Below are 24,280 nucleotides of genomic sequence, written 5' to 3' on the forward strand. Positions count from 1 at the left end.
TTTCCAGTCTCTCCAAAAGAATGTGGTGATCGATGGTGTCAAAGGCAGCACTAAGGTCTAGTAGCACGAGGACAGATGCAGAGCCTCGGTCTGACGCCATTAAAAGGTCATTTACCACCTTCACAAGTGCAGTCTCAGTGCTATGATGGGGTCTAAAACCAGACTGAAGCATTTCGTATACATTGTTTGTCTTCAGAAAGGCAGTGAGTTGCTGCGCAACAGCTTTTTCTAAAATTTTTGAGAGGAATGGAAGATTCGATATAGGCCGATAGTTTTTATATTTTCCGGGTCAAGGTTTGGCTTTTTCAAGAGAGGCTTTATCACTGCCACTTTTAGTGAGTTTGGTACACATCCGGTGGATAGAGAGCTGTTTATTATGTTCAACATAGGAGGGCCAAGCACAGGAAGCAGCTCCTTCAGCAGTTTAGTAGGAATAGGATCCAGTATGCAGCTTGAAGGTTTAGAGGCCATGATTATTTTCATCATTGTGTCAAGAGATATAGTACTAAAACACTTAAGTGTCTCTCCCGATCCCAGGCCCTCGCAGAGCTGCAGATCCAGGACAGCTAAGCCCTGGAGGAATACGCAGATTCAAAGAGGAGTCCGTAATTTGCTTTCTAATGGTCATGATCTTTTCCTCAAAGAAGTTCATGAATTTATCACTGCTGAAGTGAAAGCCATCCTCTCTTGGGGAATGCTGCTTTTTAGTTAGCTTTGCAACAGTATCAAAAAGAAATTTTGGATTGTTCTTATTTTCCTCAATTAAGTTGGAAAAGTAGGATGATCGAGCAGCAGTGAGGGCTCTTCGGTACTGCACGGTACTGTCTTTCCAAGCTAGTCGGAAGACTTCCAGTTTGGTGTGGCGCCATTTCCGTTCCAATTTCCTGGAAGCTTGCTTCAAAGCTCGGGTATTTTCTGTATACCAGGGAGCTAGTTTCTTATGACAAATGTTTTTCGTTTTTAGGGGTGCAACTGCATCTAGGGTATTGCGCAAGGTTAAATTGAGTTCCTCAGTTAAGTGGTTAACTGATTTTTGTCCTCTGACGTCCTTGGGTAGGCAGAAGGAGTCTGGAAGGGCATCAATGAATTTTTGTGTTGTTTGAGAATTTATAGCACGACTTTTGATGCTCCTTGGTTGGGGTCTGAGCAGATTATTTGTTGCGATTGCAAATGTAATAAAATGGTGGTCCGATAGTCCAGGATTTTGTGGAAAAACATTAAGATCTACAACATTTATTCCATGGGACAAAACTAGGTCCAGAGTATGACTGTGGCAGTGAGTAGGTCCAGAGACATGTTGGACAAAACCCACTGAGTCGATAATGGCTCCGAAAGACTTTTGGAGTGGGTCTGTGGACTTCTCCATGTGAATATTAAAATCACCAAAAATTAGAATATGATCTGCTATGACTACAAGGTCTGATAGGAATTCAGGAAACTCAGAGAGGAACGCTGTATATGGCCCAGGAGGCCTGTAAACAGTAGCTATAAAAAGTGATTGAGTAGGCTGCATAGATTTCATGACTAGAAGCTCAAAAGATGAAAACGCCATTTTTTTTTGTAAATTGAAATTTGCTATCGTAAATGTTAGCAACACCTCCGCCTTTGCGGGATGCACGGGGAATATGGTCACTAGTGTAACCAGGAGGTGAGGCCTCATTTAACACAGCAAATTCATCAGGCTTAAGCCATGTTTCAGTCAGGCCAATCACATCGAGATTATGATCAGTGATTAGTTCATTGACTATGACTGCCTTTGAAGTGAGGGATCTAACATTAAGTAACCCTATTTTGAGATGTGAGGTATCACGATCTCTTTCAATAATGGCAGGAATGGAGGAGGTCTTTATCCTAATAAGATTGCTAGGGTGAACACCGCCATGTTTAGTTTTGCCCAACCTAGGTCGAGGCACAGACACAGTCTCAATGGGTATGGCTGAGCTGACTACACTGACTGTGCTATTGGCAGACTCCACTAAGCTGGCAGGTTGGCTAACAGCCTGCTGCCTGGCCTGCACCCTATTTCACTGTGGGGCTAGAGGAGTTAGAGCCCTATCTATGTTGGTAGATAAGAGGAGAGCACCCCTCCAGCTAGGATGGAGTCCGTCACTCCTCAGCAGGTCAGGCTTGGTCCTGTTTGTGGGTGAGTCCCAGAAAGAGGGCCAATTATCCACAAATGTTATCTTTTGGGAGGGGCAGAAAACAGTTTTCAACCAGCGATTAAGTGCTGAGACTCTGCTGTAGAGCTCGTCACTTCCCCTAACTGGGAGGGGGCCAGAGACAATTACTCGATGCCGACACATCTTTCTAGCTGATTTACAAGCTGAAGCTATGTTGCACTTGGTGACCTCTGACTGTTTCATCCTAACATCGTTGGTGCCGACGTGGATAACAATATCTCTATACTCTCTGACTCTGGCTCCAGAGGCAGACAAGGGTGAGTTTGCTCTCAAATTTGGGCTCTGGTCGGTTCGTGTGTCTGTGTGTGTGCGTTGAGAGAATGGACCATTAAAGAACTTGCGTGTGTGCGTTGCTGATGTGCTGTGAGATAGGAGTCCGTTCTAAATTTGTTTGCGCTGGTAAACAACGCAAAAAAGGGGGAGTGTCTATAGAGATATTTTGCTTGAATTAAGTTCAAGAAGAATAGATTGAGAGGAATAAGGCCTAGGAATATGTGTGTAACTTAGAACCGCTGCGAATCTACGGAAACCCTCTTAAGGAGGTGATCATTATGATGGGCCAAAAAATCCTATAACACGTTAGGTGAAGTAGGTAAGTCCAGGGGGCTTGAGGCTGTGGTATATATTTGGTTGTATGTTACCTCTCAGCTTGTGGTTGACGAATCATTTGATTGACGTAACCGCTCATTGAATTTCCGCGGGAACTCGTGGTAGCAGAAATTTAGGAACAAAGGAATTTTACGACGCGGCGGAGGTTAAAATGCCAAATGCTACATGCTAAATGCTTCATGCTACATGCTAACTTATACATGCTACATGCTAATTTGATGCGTGCTACGTGCTGTATTTTTACCTTGGAGGTCCATTGGAATGGATCGAGCCTCCAGAACTGTGTTTAGGATAGCGTGGGATTTGTGTCCTATGATTTGTGAGCTCTGTTAAGTGTTATTGTTTGTCTATGAGGGGTAAAAGAGAGGAAATACAGCGGGACTGTTAACTTTCTGTTGCCTAGCGTGGAGAGAGCTGGGAGAGAGCTCCTTCCACTGTGAAATCGCAGTGATGTTTGGACTGCGCATGCGTGTGATTTTATGACTAGAGTGACGTAGGGGTAAATATGCCACTCCTCTGCTACACTCCTCTGCGGGGAGATACAGACGAACGAAGAGAGAGGAGAAGAGTTAGGCTAATGGTGTATTCTGGTTGTTAAATCGGCGGTTGTTTAAAGATGAAACTATTTGAGACCTATCGAATTGATAAATGAGAGAGAGATGTTGACGGATTAAAAAAATAAATAATAATAATAAAAATAAATAAAATAAAATAAATAAATAAATGTTATTGAGCTATTTATATTATTCCTGAGTTAATTCTTAGCGCGAATGTGAACGGAGGAATATTGAATGTTTGTACTGATCAATTGATGGAATTGCATTTTGGAGTTTTTGTGCATGAGTGGGTTTGATTAGAGTTGAGTGGGGGAATCAAGTACTGACATTATTCTGTAAAATTAAGGTAATTGAATGCTTATTAAGCAATGAGTTTATGAGTATTGTAGTGTTGTAGGATTAGAAGTCTTTATTTTTTGGATTGCTCTGAAGTTGACTACTTTCATTTAATTTCCTGATTGGATGTGGTAAGATTGCCATTAATCAATAATTTGGTAAAATAAAATAAAATGAATAAATAAATAAATGGATGAATAAATTAATTGATTAATTAATTAATTTGGGGAAGAAAAAAAAAATTATATATATATAATTAGAAAGAAAAAAAATAGGGAGGAAGCCATAGGCTATATAGTCTAAAATAATGAAATAATTTACAATAAAGGAATATAACATAGTTGTTACAAGGGGGAAAAAGGACATCAGAACTATGAAAGTAATTACACCTGTTGATATAGTTGAAAATAGTAAACCTTGCAATACTATTAACTAAAGGTTATCTGGAAAAGGGAATAAAAGTTGGCCTGACATTGAACAAACATAGCTAGTAGAGGGAATTTTAACCCTGACGTCATCAACATGATGAAAGTGATTGAATAATAGAGAGAGAGAAGCAGAAACGACCATAAAGATGAATCCAAAACTCCAAAAGTAGGAAGAGAAAATGAGATGTCTGGAAGAAGAAGATGATGAAGATGAAGAAGAAGATTATGATGATCAGAGTGATTGAGAAGAGATCATGGGTGGATATGACTCTGTGATTAGAAGGAAGAAGAATACAAGATATTTCAGTTCTGATGAAAGCAAAGATGAAGACAAAGATGAAGATCTGGAGATTAAAGGTGCTTCATATTCAAGAGGATTTTATTCTACAATGATTAGTAAAGAAGAAATAGAAAGAGATATAGACTGATGTGTATTATGCCTGGATAAGGGGAATAATTTAGAAGAGACAACGAGAACTGGAACAACAACTCAAGAAGCTGAAGATACAGAAGAAGAGAGAAAAAACTGCTGAGAAAAGGATCCCAAGAATTGGAGGAGAAGTATACATTGAGGCGAAGGAAAGAGAGCACAAGTAAGAAGATGATGGAAGATGATATTTCGAGGACAGAACTTAGAATATAAGCTTTTGAAGAATACCGATATGTAAACAACAAGAAAGAACAGGACCAAGAAACTCTCAGAAAACTTGATGAAATACAACTGGGGGAGAAGAAGAAGGAGAAGAAAAGCTTTGGTTATGAAGAATCAGTGTGCACCAAATCAACAATCACTGCCATAGCTTCAACTGAACGAGGTCAAATGCAATTGTACCAGCCACAACTAGTGGTATAAGTTGTTTCATATCCATAGATAGTTTCTGGAAAGAGGAAATTTCAGAGGAAGATACAGGAGCAAGTGAAGAACCCTTAAAGGAGCAAGGATTCTAGGAGTGCCTAGAAGATCCGAAGGGGGGTGTCAGCTGGTAGCACCAATTAGGAAAAAGATCCAACAATTGAAGTGAAAATAAACAAAGGACTATGGGAAGTGATAGCGGATAGTGGAAAAGCTTTTATCTGTGTTCAGCCTGAAGAGGTTACACATCTCACTATGTAAAATTGACTAATTAGGATAGGAATTTGAGGGAGTAAAACAGTTGATTACTCTTAAGGAACCAATTGAGATCTGCTATGAAAAGAAAATTAAAATACCCATACTGGTATCAGAACATATACCTATTGCATTGTTGGGAAGAGAAGCATTGTGTAAGTTGAACTGTACAATAAGATGTACACCAGACGGCTGTCTGGTAGAAGATTTTAAAAGAGTAGGGTTTTTGGGAATCATATTTGCTTGAAAAGATTGTTCTCCTTCCTATGGGACAATCTGTCTGAAAAATAATGTTAAAAGGGGTGACTGTTATTCTTGGTTACATTCCTACACCAAGAGATTTCAAATTAGGCTAAAAGATGCTCAATCGTTTGCCAAGTCTGTGTGTAAAGAAATCATAAGCAGGTGGGGACTTCCCGATCACATATTCTAAAATTAGTGGTAAGGGATTTTGTGGATAAATCAGTGAAATGGTTTTTTTAAAGTTAGGAGAAAAGTCAGATTAAAAAAAAAAAAGTTAGGAAAACTAGGGTTGAAGGAACTCTAGGACAGTTAGCTAAGCTTCAATGTTAGTAGTAAGAGAGAGAGAACAGTGGTGAAGGAAAATTTATAGTTTAGTGGGAAGATAGATATGGTAGGAGTTTAGATCTGTTAGGAGCAGATGCATTGAGAAAGTATGCGTTGCTGAATGATAAGAGAAGATTGAGGGTGATTGAGTATCTATATTTACAATTCCCAGCAGGAAGATCAAGGTAATTGTAAGTGTATTTTTTATAATGAAAAGTTTGAAAGTGAGGGATTAGAGTTAGGACTGAGAGTTAATGTAGTGACACTACTGGTGATAGATGGAAATACAAGTAAAGAGTTCAAAGCTTAGGGGAAAATGGATGAATCGACAATGACATCAACACTTTAGTATATTATAACAATAGTGAGAAGCAATTTAACTATTTAAACATTGACAGTTATTAAAGCTATAAATATATCACATTTGATTACAAGGGAGCCAATAGCTCCAGCACCAATTTTAGAGGAAAAGACTGTTATTAGGGTTAGGATGGGTGATACAGCTCATTTTCCTTGTAGTTGTGGAAACATTTGTTTAGGCCTAGGTTTAAGTGTTATTGGTTAAATGAATTAACCTAGGTGAATTTGTTAGATAGGAAGGAAAATCAGTTAACAGCGCTTCATGAAGCATTGGAGAGGTAACCAGTGAAGGCTAAAAGCTGTTTTTGTTCTAATAAAACATATGATGGATATGAGTTATTTAGGGTTTGTGGTGAGAGTATATATTCTTACCTATGGATGGATAGGATGTTGTTACATGTTGAAGTTGAAGCTTCCATATGAGGTTTTTAAAATTAAAAGAGGGGAAGCACAGGGAAAGAGATATCTGATTCTGAAAGAGAGAAGTTTCATAGTCTGGGAAGCCTATCATTGGAGGATAAGTCTAAGAGAGAAGTGGGGACTTTTTCCATGGTATGGTGTAAAATTGGGAAGATAATATAGATAATATTACCTATAATTTGAAGGGTTTTGCAAATGAAACGATAAGAGGGTTTAACCTTCTGTGAAGACTCAAAGGAGTATTGATAGATATATTTCAGAGGTTTCAATATTAGGGTGATTTTAGTATTTTGTTATGAATCAAAGGGGGGAATAGAATGTGATTCATGTAGATTCATTTTATATATCATTTTTATAATTTTAGTTGATATTGATGTTTTAATTTGAATGTGTTGTTTTGCAAAAGATACTGTTTGGTCTTTTCTTTTCTTCCAGAAGCATATGGGGGAATATGTAGAGATTGAAATACTCAAACAAGGACAATATGAAGGGACAATATGAAAGGACAATATGAAGGGACTGGAGGAGATGGAACAAGGAAGGTGTGGAAATGTTCCGATTCCATCATCAACGATGCATTGGAAGTCGACACTGCTGAGGAGATGAAGTGTAGTGGACTACATTCCAGTGTCTGCAATGAAATATAGACATATTTGCATGTGTAATACATAATTTGTGTCATATTCTTTCTGTATTAGGTATTAATTTTTGTAGAATGATATTTGATGTTATTGGATACATGTGGGGATCTCAGATGTTTTTGTTTATTTCGTGAATGCTTAGGGACATGGAGTCTAGGCAGGGATAGAGAGAATCCACAGTAGGGTCCGATGGGTCGACCAGCCTGAGTGTGGACATTTTGGATAGTATTTTGTTTGCTGAGGCTTTCATGTGCATTTAATTGCATCATAGTTTCAAATTCATTGATATAGATTGATGAATTGATCTGGAGTACTTAGGTGGTTGCCTGGGGCAGAGGGGCCGTGAGAGAATTTTACTGTCTTGATTGATGGATGGATATTTGGAAAGAAGGCTGCCAGACAGGTTTTTCGCTCTCACACTCCATAAAGATTTGTTCATGTTTCATAGAAATGTATTTACACTCCATAGAAAATTGTTTTGGTTTATTGTTAAAAATAATCAATAAGAGAGATTGTTACTTGTCATAATCCTATTCTTTTTGTTTCGAGACTTTTAGTTAGTCTCGAAGGGGGGAATATGTAGTGTATGAAGAATTATGACTTTGCTAATGTTTTCAAGTGGAACCTGAGAGGAGGTTGTCGTGGTAGAAATATTTACATTCCCAGACCAGCTGCAGGGAGTTTTTATGAAAAACACATAAATGTCTCTGCTCTGTATTCACCCTTCAACTGGTTCTCAATCCATAAACATTTTAAGGCATATAGGTTTTTAATTTTACAACATATCCGTGCTTATCACTAATATTATTATTTTACCTTTGACCTCTCCCTACATTTGCCTTAATGATACATAAAATAATACCATAAGGTTTATTCAGTTTTAGAGGGAGCCGTTTTAGAGTGACACCATAGAACAGAGGAAGTCTGTTAGGTGTCCTCCTGGGATTGGTCTGTAGGGGAACACCCATATCAGATTACATAGCATATATACCACAGTTGGGAGAAAGGAGGTCAGAATAATCATATTAGAGATGGGGCGATTATTCTCCGGGTATCTGCAGGTATCTGTAAATCGACGCTGTAACCCTTTGTTATGAATAAACCTTATGATAAAAATACAGCGTCAGCGGGTCCTCCTTGGTCACACAGCATAATTAGCAACGTTAACTCGACACTACAATAGAACCAAGTCTACAAAGTAAGCGCAATTATAGCATGATCCGATTTTTCATCCTAAAATTGTATCATGACACATTATTTAAATCCCATCTACAATGAGGGAGACAACCACCACCATACATGTCAACAAAGCCATGTAAACATTTCTATGGTGTGTTTGAACTAATTCTAGCCACAGAACACCTAATTCCATCCTTTACGGTTAGTAATGCGTGCATTTTCCCTTGCTGTTCTGAATGTATTAGGGTTGGGATATTTTCTAGCCATTAGTGAGGAGTGCTGGTGTATAATGTGTTTGCTGAGGTCACAGTAATGAAAGAGCATCGACTCCCCCAGCCATCAGTGTTAGAAGCGTGAGCGGCACTAAATTGCATTAAATGAAGGACAGGTGTCAGTGACGCCTATTCATCCCAATAGTGGAAACATAGTGGTGCAAATGCTTCCTCTTGTGTGCAGTGGACACAGGATCAGTGCCAAAGACAGTGGCATTATGGAAATAATCACACAGTAATACAAAAGGGCCTGCAATTACTTTCGTCATCCATTATGCTTTGTTTACAATTACTGAAAACAACTTACTGTACTTTCAATGAGGTGGACGGACGATTCCATGCCACACCATCTTCCTACTGCAATGAGTGAGTTGTCATCATAATGTATACCATAATTTATGTCCTGTATTTGTTATGTGTGTTTTCAGTTATGACAGTTATTCAGAAAGCATGGCCAAATCAACAAAGTGGCTCCTTAGACCTTTGACTACTGTTTAAAAGAACAGTATTACAATGATCAATCTGCCACCCAGGGCATTCAAGTTGTGTTGCTTGATGGTTTTTCTAAATGAATTGCTTTTTGGAATTTAGGGGTCATCTACCTCAGCATGGGACCACAGTAAGTCATTTCACCAACCAGTGCAAAATACAATAAAACATTTGGACCTAATGGACATCTTCACCATCGTCAAATGCATTCTTCTCATAGCTAGGCTGTGTTCTGTAATCTCTCATTGTTTTTAATCCCTATATCATTTTAACCAGTTATGGCACCAGGTCACTCATTTTACAACCTCATTTTACGACCCCACTTACGGGAGGGGGCCACTTCCCCTCCAGACAGGCGCATGTCCAATAATCCCACAAAGCCCTGTCAGTAACCAACTAATCTGTTTACTAGACATCCCATCAGAGGGGATCACTTTCCCCGACTCTCACCAGTCCCCACAACACCTTTCACCTCTCACCAGGACAAGGGGAGGGACATTTACATCTGTAGAGCCTTATTTACTGGCATAACGGCCCATTCTGGTTGGACACACAGCAGCACAGAAGCTCTCAACATTAAATCCACTGTGTATTGCATTAGCCTGCTACCTTGTTTTATGGTTCTGCCATCATGTGAGAATGTCAAAACATGGACATCCTCGTTATCATGTGGTCTCAGCTGGGTCACAGAAGTGAAATTGACAATGGGCAGCACACTAAACACCAGGTAAGAGGGGGGGCACTACCATTACTGAAAAGGCAATGCTATACCATGAAAGGCTAATCCATGAACATCCTTGGAGGTCATTTTCCTGCTAAATTTTTTCTTTTTTATTCCAGTGAACTCTATTTTTATTTTATTCGTTTTGTACTTATTTTTCTATTCTTATTGTTGTCGCATTGTTTAGAGGTGAACATGCAAGTAAGAATGTCCTTGTACTGTGTACAGTACACCACAATGTATTCCTGTCCATATGACAAATAAACAACTTGAACTTCAACCATTACCACCATCATATAGGAATAATCACACACAGAGACCAACGTTTGTTTTGAAAAATATAATAATGAGTGCTTATTTGAAAGTTTATTGGAATAAATGGCTCTCACAATACTGAAAAACAAATCAAAGAAAGCTCTTGAGAATCATAGCATCACTAAAGAACAGGTCAATGTAGACAGTACAACCTAGACATTTTCTGACTTCAACAATCAGAACTATAAAAATGTTCTACCTTTACCATAAAGACATCATAAGAATATGTTTGTGTTGTTGTGATCTGAATTCTATTTCTATTTGGCACCTGGAGCTGTAGCATCACTCTAGATCTGGCATGTGTGTCAGCCACATGTCTAGACTTGGCTGTAGGAGCCAGAGAATCGATAGTTGGAGTATGATGGTGCATCTCTGGAGTCACTGCTGGAGGATGCAGGGAGCAGCAAGAGTCCTGTAGTGACATCTTTTTTGCAGCGATCCATTGCCTCCTTGTAAGAGATCTTCTCTTTCGTGATGGGGTCAATCAACTCTTTGGTGTGGGCAGACTTGTCTTGGAGGTTCTTGGCTACTGTGCTGTCGATTATCTTGGTGTTAAGAGCATCTTGGACACTGATGCGACCAGCTTTATGGGGGTTCACCAGCCCCCCAGTCAGGTACTGTGCTTCCATGTATCTCACGGCACTATCCTGAGGTATCCAGCCTTTCTCAGCCGCTTGCCCTACTGCGAGACGTTCCTTGGTCACAGGATCCTCTACTCCAGTGAAGGCCTTCTGAGCATTCAACAGCAGATGCATGTGACTTTTGTCAATGAGACCCAGCTCAACTGCCTTGTGAACAGAGAACTTGTCCTTTCTGTTGAGGTCGACGATGCCACCCGTGGCTGCCTGTGCCTCCAGGAGCTTCTGGGCTGTGTTTGGGTCAATAAGGTTTCGAGTCAGGGCACTACGCACAGACATACGGCTGTTGGTGGTGGTGTCCAGCACCCCAGAGATTGGGAAGAGCTCATCACCGCTAAAAGTATTCAGGTTGCTACTGCTACCGTATCTATTGTTTGTGAGATTTGAGTAGGAAGACCTGAGTGATGAGGGCATTGTGCTCAAAGAAGATGCCGCAGTGGTCTTTGTCGGTGTCCTTGGTGTTGCGATTGGACCAATGTAAGGCTTCGGTTTGGAATCCCCAGCGACCAGGAGAGCAAATTCTGAGATAGGCATTTTACCCTCCTTGTAGCGGTGCAGATCGGACTGGGTCAAGCGGCCATCCTTTAGAGCATTCCTGACAGAGAATTGCTTTCCACTCTTGCGATCTTGCAGAATCGAGGTCTCCCCATCTGGACCCATTGAGGTGATCTCCTCCCAGTCACATTCTAGCTCCTGAAGGTGGATGTACTGGTTGCGGTCAATCAGACCCTCTAAGTAGGCATCATATGGTGCCATGTCTTTGCCAGTCTCGGGGTCAAGGATGCTGATTCTAGTGGAGAGGTTGGTCTCTCTGGTATGTGTCTCAGAGTGATCCTCTTTCTTCAGATTGTTCTGCAGCTCCATAATGTAGGTCTCCTTTTGGTGTATCCGGTCTTTTTCATCCAGGATGTCCTTCTCTAGACGTTGTACCTCAGAATCCATCTTGAAGCCCCTTTGCCTGTTTATCTGGTTTCTCTCACTCATCAGCTTGGACTGCAGCTGGAACGATATGCTTATGTCCTGTTTCTCAGACTCCAACGTCCTCAGTGTTTTGAGGAGATTTTCCTTCTCTCTGATCAGGGAATCTCGATTGAGGGTGATGCTTGTTTCTTCGTGAGAGGTGCTTGACTTTGTGGTCTGGAGCCGGGTCACTTTGGTATTAAGCCTCTGGATTTCATCTTCTTGGTCCCGTCTGGAACTTCTTTCCTGTAACACTAGTTCTCTGAGATGGTCCCTCTCAGCCTCCACATTCTGGTCCTTCTCCACCCGAATCACCTCTTTATATACAGTCTTTTCAATGGACTTCTCCTTGCGCAGGATGTCCAACTTGATCTTCAGGTTTCGGATATCCCTTTCCAGACGACTGATGTTGGTTTCCTCCGTATCCATGTCTGTGCGTAAGCCACTGGTTAGTTTCTCAAGCTTGGGGTCTCTCTCCACTTTGAGGACTTCCTCAATAATGATCTTCTCCGCAATGGGTTGAGGGGTATTTTCAAGCTCAAGGATGCGAGATTTGATCTGTCTAAGCTCTATTTCTACTTGGATTTTCTTTTGCCGGTCGTCCATCAGTGCCAAGTTTCTCTCTTTCTCCTCAACCAGGGCTCTCAGCTGCCGAACTTCCAATTCCAGTTTTCTACGGGATTTAACCTCTTCATCCAAGTTCTTGTTCAGCTTTTCATGCTCCAGGATTTGTTTTGGATCCTTCTCAAGACGCACCACTTCCTGCATCACAATCTTCTCCTCTGGTTTCTGCCTTTCCAGCATGATGTACTTGTTCTGCAGGTCAAAGACAGTTTCCTCCACGTTGCGTCGTTTCTGGATTTCCTCCCTCACATCTCTCCTCAGACGGTCAGCCTCCTTCTCCAGTAGGGGGTCATTTTCGTATTTGATCAACTCTTTATTTACAAGCTTTGTCTCTAACTTAGACTTTTCGACCTTCCATTCATCTCTCTCTTTGCGCAGGCGGCTCAGCAGATCAAGGGTGCTGTCATATGAGACCCGCAGAAGGGAAACCTGGTCGTTCAACCTCTTCATTTCCCTGATGACCTCTGGGCTCTTCTCCTCTTTAATCACTTCCTGGGTCACTTCCTTGTACTCCAACTTGGGTTTCTGGGAACGCAGAGTTTTAAGATCCACCATAACTGAGTCGATTTCTTTCTCCAGATCAGTGCAGTTTCGATTAGAGTCCTGCAGCTCTTTCCTTAGCCTCACCAGCTCCACCTCTGTCTCAGGGTCCACCCTGTAGATCTCATTGATGATCTCCTTGACCTCAAGCTTGGGCCGCAGCTTCTCCACTTCACTGTAGCGGATCTGGAGGCTGGTGAGCTCCTTCATCAAATCACTGTTTATCTTGTTCTCCTCTTCCAGGCTGGTGTGGATAGTCTTAACCTCGTCAATGAGTTTAGGGTCCTGTTCCACCCTCTTCAGCACCTTGGTAACAATCTTAGGCTGGATAGTGGGAATGACCCTCTCAAGTGTGTTTATTTGGCTCCTTGTGCGGAATATTTCATCATTGAGGGACTTGGATCTTAACCCCTCCTCTGAGATCTCGGTCTGAAAGGTCAGAACTGCTTTCAGCATCTCCGGGTCCTTCTCCAGTCTCACCACCTCCTTTTTCACTACTCTCTCCTTGATAGTCGGTCTCTTCTGTGCCAGAACTGTGATCTCAGTCTTCATGTGGACCGTCTCTGTATCTCTCACCTGGACCTCCTGCTCCAGCTTGCGCATCTCATCTCTCAGCTTGGTGGCCTCCTTGTCAAGCTGGGGGTCCCTCTCAAACTCAGTCAACACCTTGGTCAACAGCCTAGGTTTGACATTTGTCAGCTCAGTCTCCCGGCGGATGATATTCTCATTGACAACCTTTATGTCTGTCCGGGTACCAGAGCGTTTTACAGTCTCATCTTGGATTCTACTCTTCAGGGACACCAGGTCACTCTCTAGTTTGGGGTCACGGTAGTACTGCACAACTTCCTTCTCCTCCATTCGTTCCACGCCTCTGCGGCTTTTCAGTGAAATAAACCTCTTTCTGTATGTTGCTAGGTCATTCTCAGCATGGGAGCGCCTGGTGATCTCATCCGCCAGCTCTCTCTTTAGAACGTCTGTTTCCTCCAGGTCTTTCTGCTGACTCTGCAGCTGCCGCTGCTGTTTCACCACCACCTGGCTCACCTTCTCTTCATTCTGTTCAGAGCAGGTAACAGTGGACAATTTAGTGTAACCTATACTACTTTATGATGGATTACCGAATCCACTGTGTTGATGTTTTACAAAGTAATTGTGTCATACCTGGGCAATTATGTTCTTAGCCAATCCCATCTTGTTGAGAAGCTGATCATTCTCTGCAGACACCTCTGAGTAGAGGTTCAATAGAGCTCTCTCCTGAAACCGAAACACACAGCCTCTGGTCAGATCATGGATCTTGAATCAATGCCCCAACTTGAATGCAAATTAAGTCAACTATAGGATGAGGATTGTTGCAGTCTCTCAGGTCCACAATACCTTTTTCAGCACAGCGTCAGCCATGGAGGATGTGTGACGTCTTTTGGCATCTTCATCATCCACATCTTTCAGTGTACCACGGTACTTATCAGATTTGCCCTCATACTCCTATGAGACATGGTGAATATTTGTTTACTTTTTTAAGAACAACATTGACCAAAACCGTTCAACTGATATGGACATTTATAATGTTAGCTCTGATTAGATTTAATTTATTTTACTCACATTGAGTACATTCTGCAAGTCACGGGACTGTTTCACAGCTAGGCCCACATCATCTGATTTCCTTTTTATGTCCTCCACCACTCTCTGAAAAGAAAACAAACACACAATAAGAACAAAATAAACATTCTGCAGAAAACTGAAAATGTTCATAGCAGACACATTTATTGAGATAAAAAAACACCAAAATTAAATAAACCCACAAACCTTCTGAGAGTTCTGCTTGGAGTTAATTTGAGAAAGTCCATCACTTGGCTTGATCGTATTATTAGGCAGGTTGGTCAAAAAGAAGTTCAATGATTGGACAGAGCTCTGGAAGCCTTGATTCTTATTGGTTGCCTCTTGCATCAGAAATGTTCTATAACAATATATATATTTGTATTAATCATCAGTATATCATAGACCACAGAAGTAACCACAGACACAAGACACATATAACTGTTACATATAGTTGAGGGACAAATGGGTTTCTCACCTCTCCTGTAGCTGACTGTTGACGTTGGCATAGCGGTTCTTCAGGTGTTTGACCTCTGTCTGCTGGCGGCGGATGTCTGGGCAGTACTCATGGAAGCCCTTCTGCAGGGAGCTGCTCAGCTGCTCTGTGGACTCCAAGTCCCTGCTCAGCTTCAGCATCTCGTCCTGCTTTAACGCTACATCCTTCCGCATGTTCTGTTTGTAGGACAAGGGAGAAACACAGGGGACGGATCAAAGAGGATGGGTCAATCAAACAGAAAACTTACTGCAACTTGTAAGAGTCCATCATAATGACATGAATTGAACATGTGATGAACTTTAAGTGGTCATATGATTGAAACAGTGTTACCTGAAGCTTCTGGATGCGTGTCTGGAGGATGTTGGGAACATCAGGGATGGCAGCATCTTCAGCCAACTGCTCCTCAAAGCCAGAGACTGAGTTGTCTACCATATTGATCTGCCTCTCCAGGAACATGGAAGCTGTGGCTCTGGTCAAGAGAAAGGAAATTAGTGAGTGAGAAGAATCTTGAGGAATTGGATGTAAAAAATAAAATAAATAAAAAACAGTTTAAAAAAAGAACATATAGACAACCCAACCGTTACACAGCTTTTTTATTTATTTCACATTGTAAACTAAATTCATACTTTTTGTTGTACAGGTCACAGAGGACGTTGGTGTCGTCAAACTTGTTGTTAAGACCACTCAGTTTGAGGGACAGGGCGGAGGTGGTGGGCCCAAGGTGCTTCTGGGCTAGGATGGGTTCCATATCTCTCTGGACCGCTGCCTTCTCTGCCTCAAGGTTCCTCACAGTTAGGGTGGCCCTCTGAAGGGAGAAACACACCAATGATATTACACTCTGGAACCACACTGTATATTATAATTATGCTATGTAGCAGGCTGCAGTGGTCTGAAATAATAAAAAAAACTATCCTTTCACCTCATGCTCCTTCAGCCTGTTGGCCAGGTCACGTGTGGGGTCACTGCGATCCAGAGGGGCCCTCAGCCGGCTCAGGATGTCCTTCTCACTGTGGTCCAGGTTCTTGCTGATCTTGTCCAGCTGGCTGGCCAGCACTGTGGTCTTTGGGTCCTCTGGGGAACTAGCCACAGGGGCTGAGGAGAAGCAGAGGGCACAGTGAGAAATAAGGGGACAGGAGAGGGCCACACTGAATCTAGTGCCCTGTATCTACTAGGGTCCCACTGTGAGTTCAAACTAAGTGATTTCTGCTAAAGTTCTGAACAAGTGGAGTGATGTTCCACTAACCTGCTCTCACTGAGCGCACCACCTCCACACTGGGGCTCCTCAGGGAGGCCATCAGAGTAGTTCTCTTTCTCTTCAGGTTAGAAAGCTCTCTGTCCAGACTGGACACACAAACACACAATGACATAACAGTTTGCCTGTGACGGTGGTTAAGTTTTGGGTCATTGTAATAAGGAGAGTGCACTTTTCTCTCTCTCTTTACCTTTCCACTTTCTCAAGGGCCTCAGTGTCTGGTGGTGGGACCAGGAAGCAGGTTCCAGGCAGGGTTTTGGTCTTCCCAGTGCTGGTCTGGACCTCCCAGTTCTCATTGTCTGAGTTGGACTTTAGCATGAGCTTCTCTGCTTGAGACACTGAGTCCTAAGGGTGACAGGAGTTTGCATCATTATATTGTTCTACAGCTGTCAATTGACAGGACATTAGTTTGCCCTTTAGCTTCTCAGAACTCTCACACTGCTATTCTATGAAGCTATTTTATACCTCTCCGTTGGTCCATTCACACAGGGACACCACGGGGGTGGGTTTGGTGGGGCGGAGACGCCGCAGCTTCAGAGGGGCGATGGTGCTGCTGAACTCCCTCAGGGCTACGAGGCGCTGTTCGTTCCTCTCTATCGCTCTCTCATCACCCTGAGGATATGAGATGCAGAAGAGTATATTAGAGAACAGATTGAAATAATGCTGTACGTCATAGAAACTACTGAACTTAGATACAAAGAATAAACCAAATCTCACCTCAAGCTGTAGCAGGATCTCTGGGTTGCTCTTGTTGTCCAGTGATTTGGGGTCCAGATTAGAGTTGAGTCTCTTCATGGACTCAGACAAAGTCTCTACATCCAGCTGGTACTGTAGGTAGGAACACACATAGGAGCAATGTTACATTGAGCCATGACAACAAGCCATAAGAAACATAATTTCCAAGGGTTAAGAGATGACGTACCTTCCTGTAGTTGTCTATGTTGTCAAGGTGTACCTCCTGGCAGATGCACAGGTTGAGGAAGCTCTGCCACTCATTCTGCAATGCGTCGCTGTGTGCCTGAGACAAACCAAGCATATTGACCCAGGGAAGATCAGAGTAGATGATGAATAACCCAATGTCCTATACTTCAGCTATTACAATGGGAAAGGTTGACATTTTGTAGCCATATAAACATACCCGTATTGTGGAGCTGGCAGGGTGCTTCATTTCAAGGAGATGATCCCCATCCATCTGTAGCTGGATGGTCTCGCTCTCATGTGTTAGCAGAGTGTTGTTTTTGAATTTCTCGTACTCCATGCGCACCCCTGGGGGGTCCAGCATGCGGTCGCTCCAGTCCTTCTTGAGGATCCTCTCCTGGTACTCGCTCAGGTAGACAAGCTCCTTACTGCAGCCCTGCATGTAGTCATACAGAGAGGCCAGGTACCTGTGTCTCCACAGGGAGGCCTCCTGCACCACACAGCATGGGGAGAGACAGAGATCAGTCACACCTGGACTATCTTATAGTCAACGGTGGAGAGATAACACAGGCACAAAGGTTCAAATACAACCACAACAGTGTAGCATTTTGAGCCCCTTTGACATGTCAGAGCCATACTTTAATGCACACACATATTTATTACATAACTTCTGGACAATAACTCACCAAGAGATCTGTGTACTGTCTCTGAATGGTAGACAACTTTGCCTGTGGACAGAGCGAAACAGAACATGACAATCATTGTTTAGAGTTTATCCCTAGTTTTGGTGAGAAGGAGAATGAAGAAAGCAGCCGAGGGCTTTGTAGTCTTTACCGGAGAGCCTGTGCTGCTGCTTTTCATTTGGGAGCCGTAGGCCTCGATCTCCTGGTGCAGGATGTTATGAGAGGCAATCTGCTTCTCCACATCAGACAGGTTGGGCCCATACCCCTCTGCACTTATCTGCTTCTATAACACACAACACACAGGTACAGTAAATCCTCTAGAGTTCAGCTAAATGTTGACCTCAAACACGTCTTGTTAACTTTGTTTGGCTGTTTTCCCCCTGGGGATAATAAAGTTTTGTACCACTACTACTACATTCTGAAATACACTGCTCAAAAAAATAAAGGGAACACTAAAATAACACATCCTAGATCTGAATGAATGAAATAATCGTATTAAATACTTTTTTCTTTACATAGTTGAATGTGCTGACAACAAAATCACACAAAAATGATCAATGGAAATCAAATGTATCAACCCATGGAGGTCTGGATTTGGAGTCACCCTCAAAATTAAAGTGGAAAACCACACTACAGGCTGATCCAACTTTGATGTAATGTCCTTAAAACAAGTCAAAATGAGGCTCAGTAGTGTGTGTGGCCTCCACGTGCCTGTATGACCTCCCTATAACGCCTGGGCATGCTCCTGATGAGGTGGCGGATGGTCTCCTGAGGGATCTCCTCCCAGACCTGGACTAAAGCATCCGCCAACTCCTGGACAGTCTGTGGTGCAACGTGGCGTTGGTGGATGGAGTGAGACATGATGTCCCAGATGTGCTCAATTGGATTCAGGTCTGGGGAACGGCGGGCCAGTCCATAGCATCAATGCCTTCCTCTTGCAGGAACTGCTGACACACTCCAGCCACATGAGGTCTAGCATTGTCTTGCATTAGGAGGAACCCAGGGCCAACCGCACCAGCATATGGTCTCACAAGGGGTCTGAGGATCTCATCTCGGTACCTAATGGCAGTCAGGCTACCTCTGGCGAGCACATGGAGGCCCCCCAAAGAAATGCCACCCCACACCATGACTGACCCACCGCCAAACCGGTCATGCTGGAGGATGTTGCAGGCAGCAGAACGTTCTCCACGGTGTCTCCAGACTCTGTCACGTCTGTCACATGTGCTCAGTGTGAACCTGCTTTCATCTGTGAAGAGCACAGGGCGCCAGTGGCGAATTTGCCAATCTTGGTGTTCTCTGGCAAATGCCAAACATCCTGCACGGTGTTGGGCTATAAGCACAACCCCCACCTGTGGACGTCGGGCCTTCATACCACCCTCATGGAGTCTGTTTCTGACCGTTTGAGCAGACACATGCACATTTGTGGCCTGCTGGAGGTCATTTTGCAGGGCTCTGGCAGTGCTCCTCCTGCTCCTCCTTGCACAAAGGCGGAGGTAGCAGTCCTGCTGCTGGGTTGTTGCCCTCCTACGGCCTCCTCCACGTCTCCTGATGTACTGGCCTGTCTCCTGGTAGCGCCTCCATGCTCTGGACACTATGCTGACAGACACAGCAAACCTTCTTGCCACAGCTCGCATTGATGTGCCATCCTGGATGAGCTGCACTACCTGAACCACTTGTGTGGGTTGTAGACTCCATCTCATGCTACCACTAGAGTGAAAGCACCGCCAGCATTCAAAAGTGACCAAAACATCAGCCAGGAAGCATAGGAACTGAGAAGTGGTCTGTGGTCACCACCTGCAAAACCAGTCCTTTATTGGGGGTGTCTTGCTAATTGCCTATAATTTCCACCTGTTGTCTATTCCATTTGCACAACAGCATGTGACATTCATTGTCAATCAGTGTTGCTTCCTAGTTACATTGTGTTGTTTAAGTGTTCCCTTTATTTTTTTGAGCAGTGTATAAGTTACTCCAAGCAACTAGGAGTTAATACCAAAGGTTTGGTTGCACCAGTAGAAAGCAGTGATCAACCAAAGTTGTTATATAATGGCAGTACAGTACTGTCTACGCCATACTGGTCTTGAATAGAGTATTACCAAGGATATGGCAGGCTCACCTGTTTCTCCTCCAGCACCTGAGTCCAGTCAATCCTGGGAGTGAGCTCTACCTCCTGCACTGCCTCATACAGGTCCCGGTACATGGTACAGTCCTTAGACCAGCGGTCATGGAGGTTTCTCACACTGAGGACCAGAAAAAAATGAGAATTAAGAGGCATATTAAAAGAGGGAAAGAGAGAACATGAGTGTTCAGAACATTCGCTGAGAGCCTCTGGAAAAGTATCTCTGTCACAAAACCATTGTTTCATGTTCTAAGGGTGTGTGTATGTGTGTGTGTGTGTGTGTGTGTGTGTGTGTGTGTGTGTGTGTGTGTGTGTGTGTGTGTGTGTGTGTGTGTGTGTGTGTGTGTGTGTGTGATTGTGTGTGTGTGTGTGTGTGTGTGTGTGTGTTCTTGCTGGAACTCACTCGCTCTCTATCTCTCCAGCCTGTGGGTGTGAAAGCTTCTTGGCCCGGTCCACATCCAGGAACAGGTCCTTCAGCAGCCCCTCAGCCTCAGCCAGGATCTCTGCATTCTTCTTCTGGTGCAGTAAGGGCCTGTGCTTCTTCTCATTCACTGTGTCCTGGAACAGAAATGGAAACAGACAATGGACTTGTAAATGCTACACAAGGTACTCCCCATCATGAAACATTTGTGTTGAATTGCACCTTGATAAAATATCTGTGGGGGGATTGAAATGTTTTTGCTTGATGAAGTGGAATTTAGGAATGCATATTTCATTGAATAGGGCAGTGTAAATGTTAGGTAAAGGTGTATGTATGTATAACTGTGTAATTACATACACACGCAGTGTGTGGGTAGGGATGGTAGGACCTCTTACCACAGCCATCAGCTCCTCAGAGCGCAGCACATTCTTCTCCACCTGGTCTGCATTGCTCTGCATGCGCGCCACCAGCACGGCCACGTCATTAGCTTGGCTCCTGGGAAGAGAAAAGTCAAACCTCCATTCACATCAGTGTAATTGACACATTGCTGAAACCAGTAGGCCTATCTAAGCGAGCTCAGTAGAACAACCTGAATGTTCAGGAACCAGATTCCAGGTTTGGTAGAATAATCAAAATGAGAACCAGCCTCAGGCAGAACAAAAAGGAATCCTCCCCCATCCAACTCTACAAAGGACTGTCACTCATCCACACTCATCTAGTAATCAACACATCTTTAAGTCTGTGTGTTCTTGTACTTATTGTTCTGTCATTCCTACTAGTAGTCGCTGTTATGAAAGTCAGCTATTTATTCGTACACACCCTCACATTGACGGATTATTGAGGAGTGTCCTCAGGAATTTAGAGTGAATGGGTGACATGGCACATAGAATTCTACTGATGTCCCCATGAATCACTTTGATCAAAGGTAATAGCTGATGAATGCAATTACATTCCAATGGGACAATAAAACTAATAGCGATAGTGGGGGGAGAGATTTACTGTTTAAATATTATGGTATCCAGTATCTCATACATGCCTTGTTGCATCAGGACAGCTTTGAGTCATTTAGACAACTGCTTATCTCTGTTAGTATATGTCGTAAAATGACAAAGTCCACATAGCTGTAGGAGCCATCTAGGTTAGCAGACATATCCTGTCATATCCTGTCATATCCTAAAGAAGGTTAAAAGGAGTTGGATAATGCATAGCTACAGTACCAAAGCAAACAGCACACACACATGTCAGGGTGAGTAGGAGTGTGGCAGGCAGGCAGTAAAAGGAAGCCTAAAAGTCACCCTGCTGGTTCTAGAAGACAGAGAGCTGCAGTGGATCCAGACTCTACACCCTGTCATTCCTTTAGTTTAGAAATGCCCTAGGCATAATGTCAGCCCTTTGGCTCCAAGACACACCCCAGCGTAGGAGTAATGTGGAGTGTGTCCCCGCAAGTGACATGTGATGAGTGACACAGTTCAGTGACGTAAAGGAACTGAAAAATAAGCCTCAGATTATTGATTTATTAAGGCACACTTGAAAGGAACATAGTACATATTGCACAAAGACATCTTATCTATTCATCTCTATGCAACTTTGTATGTACACAAATCTGATTGAACCTATTTAAGCAACAGCACATACCCTCTTCTCTATATAAACATAAATCCTGAGTCTTCCAGCGATGTACCTCAACACATTCCAAATCTGCTGTCTGTTACTCACAGTCCTCACTGAACTTATGTGAGATCACACTTCTTCAACCAGTGCTTTTATGTGCTCTGGGCTCTTTGTTACCAGGACAGGCCACCTTAGTGTAACATAGTATTATCCATCAGAGCTATTGTTGCTCTGTCTACATAATTAGTCAGAGCAGCCATCTATTGAATACTGAGAGCAATGTGGAGAATCAATGCACATTAATGTTACACCCCATTGCTAAAGGCACACGAGTGGTGTGGTTACATAAAACACAGTCCAAATACCAATGAGATTTCTCTTTTCTCAGAAAAGTAAACGAATTGTGACAGTTACTACGTACATTGTTGTCTTGTCTCGTCATCAATCGGCGGCAGATAAGATACATTTTATGCTTATATAAGGTCTGTCCATTTACTTGACATGAGATGTTTCCAATATTAAGTGCTCATAGATCAAATATGATACTTCATCTAAATCATCTACTGCATTGTCTTGGAAGACTGCAGACTCTTAAAAATACACTCCAAGTTGGACTTAGAAAAGACCAGTCAACAAATGCCCACATGTGCAGTGGACGAGATTCCAGGTCGCCCCTCCAGGGAACACAAGCAGGCTGGGATGCAATGAAAAAGATAAATAAGAGACAGTGAAAAGAGAAGGAAAGAGAAGGAAAGAGAAGGAAAGAGAAGGAAACACGACACACAAACACATAAAAGTTCAGGCAACGGAGGGCAGACTCACTGGGCGACTTTCACCAGGTCGTACTCCTTCTTCTTGCTGAACATCCTGGGAGGCTGTGTGTTCTGTCAGTCCCAGTGCAGTTCTCTTACTCCTCACTTCCCTCTTCTCGCTGTACCTCTCTCTCTAGCCGTGTCTCCTCTCTCTAGTTAAAGAGCAGCCACCTGTCTCAGCTCCACCCCAATGAACAGGTGTGTCATCATGAAGGCACTAGACCAGAGGAACAGACCGGATAGACCTGTTCCTCTCTGCTGCTCTCCATCCCACTCTCTCTCTCTCACTCACATTCTCTCCATTCCTACACACCTGCATTCCTATATTTTAATATATTTACTTTGTCTTACCTGGGCATAATAAATAAAGATAGTTTTTTTATATAGACATTGTTGAATAGGCACTGCTTTTCCAAATCAAGGGAGTCCAACACTAAGAGAGACACATTATTATAACAGTGTGATTCCTCATTGGTAGACTTCCAATGGAGGAACACTGAAATGTAGCAGGGCCAGTCACCTGTTAGATTCCAGGGTGCTACTCACTCACATTTACTGACTTCAATCAAACCAATCTAAATTCATTTCCACCTTCAAACATTGGAGATTGAATTATCTAGTAATGACATTAAACCACTGAATAGTTGTCATTACAAATAGAATATCTAGATTCTAGACATATTTGGGATGAAATGCCAGAACACCAAAAGGCTATAGTGTAATGCCAAACAATATACTAACAGCCACTTCGGCCCAAAGTTCACACTGCATAAAAACATATCCAACAAGAATCATGATAGTTACTACTACATATACCTTTATTGAAGGTTGGGCACCCCACATTCCAACTGTGCTATCCACCCAACAAGCAAACAGAGAAGGACAATAATATTTAGAGAGAGTATCATACTAAGAGGGTGTGATCTGTGGGTAGTAATAATATCACAAAAATGTCCAAGGAAAACTTAAAAGCTATCTGTAGTACTGTTATGACACCTATTTAAATGTAGTGTTAGCTTTTACACACTAGCCCACTACAGACAGGGTGTAGTGAAACTGGACAAGTTAAAACAAGTCTATTATCTAACAACAACCTAAGATAATAATCAAAACGTGACAACTTGATAAGCATTTGACATCACCATTGATCCTTTATTTTGGAGATGCTTTGAGTATGTCAGGAAGTCAAAACTGCACAGACCAACGTGAGTGGTCGTGCTGGTTTGCATTGTATTGTGTTTGTAGCTTAGCCACAGGGCACGGCATCGGACACTACAGTACAGTAGGCTACAGTTCCTCAGGCTTCTGAGTATCAGTGATTATCAGACACACACCCTGTTGAATTACCCCTCTTAGTATAAGGAGTCAAGGTCCCCGAGAGGAATGCAGAGTACCCTTACTGCTGAGGGAAGAGCTGGGGCCTCTGCTGATGGTAGA

General features: G+C 42.8%; 1 protein-coding gene across 1 annotated transcript; it reads right to left on the reverse strand.

The window, feature by feature from the left end:
* Positions 1 to 10,192: 10,192 nt before the first annotated feature.
* LOC121568982 (envoplakin-like) lies at positions 10,193 to 23,004 on the reverse strand. Its single transcript, XM_041879530.1, has 21 exons — positions 22,854 to 23,004; positions 20,816 to 20,915; positions 20,403 to 20,557; positions 19,997 to 20,120; positions 18,035 to 18,166; positions 17,887 to 17,928; positions 17,421 to 17,690; positions 17,205 to 17,300; positions 17,000 to 17,110; positions 16,748 to 16,894; positions 16,473 to 16,627; positions 16,274 to 16,371; positions 15,950 to 16,122; positions 15,657 to 15,835; positions 15,361 to 15,499; positions 15,013 to 15,206; positions 14,745 to 14,895; positions 14,541 to 14,624; positions 14,316 to 14,423; positions 14,103 to 14,195; positions 10,193 to 13,997 (listed from the first exon to the last, which is right to left on the reverse strand). Exons 1-21 carry the CDS (start codon positions 22,895 to 22,897, stop codon positions 10,500 to 10,502), a joined length of 6,093 nt encoding a protein of 2,030 aa, XP_041735464.1. The 5' UTR covers positions 22,898 to 23,004; the 3' UTR covers positions 10,193 to 10,499.
* Positions 23,005 to 24,280: the final 1,276 nt, after the last annotated feature.

Source organism: Coregonus clupeaformis, chromosome 7 (genome assembly GCF_020615455.1).
Source record: "Coregonus clupeaformis isolate EN_2021a chromosome 7, ASM2061545v1, whole genome shotgun sequence".
NCBI classification, from domain to species: Eukaryota; Metazoa; Chordata; class Actinopteri; order Salmoniformes; family Salmonidae; genus Coregonus; species Coregonus clupeaformis.

Excerpts from the sequence above, each read along its gene's own strand:
- LOC121568982 (XM_041879530.1), bottom strand. The coding sequence starts at position 22,897 with ATGTTCAGCAAGAAGAAGGAGTACGACCTGGTGAAAGTCGCCCA. Across the intron at positions 20,558-20,815 it reads CTGAGGAGCTGATGGCTGTG|GACACAGTGAATGAGAAGAA; the intron begins GTAAGAGGTCCT and ends TTTCTGTTCCAG. Across the intron at positions 17,929-18,034 it reads GCAGCAGCACAGGCTCTCCG|GCAAAGTTGTCTACCATTCA; the intron begins GTAAAGACTACA and ends CTCTGTCCACAG.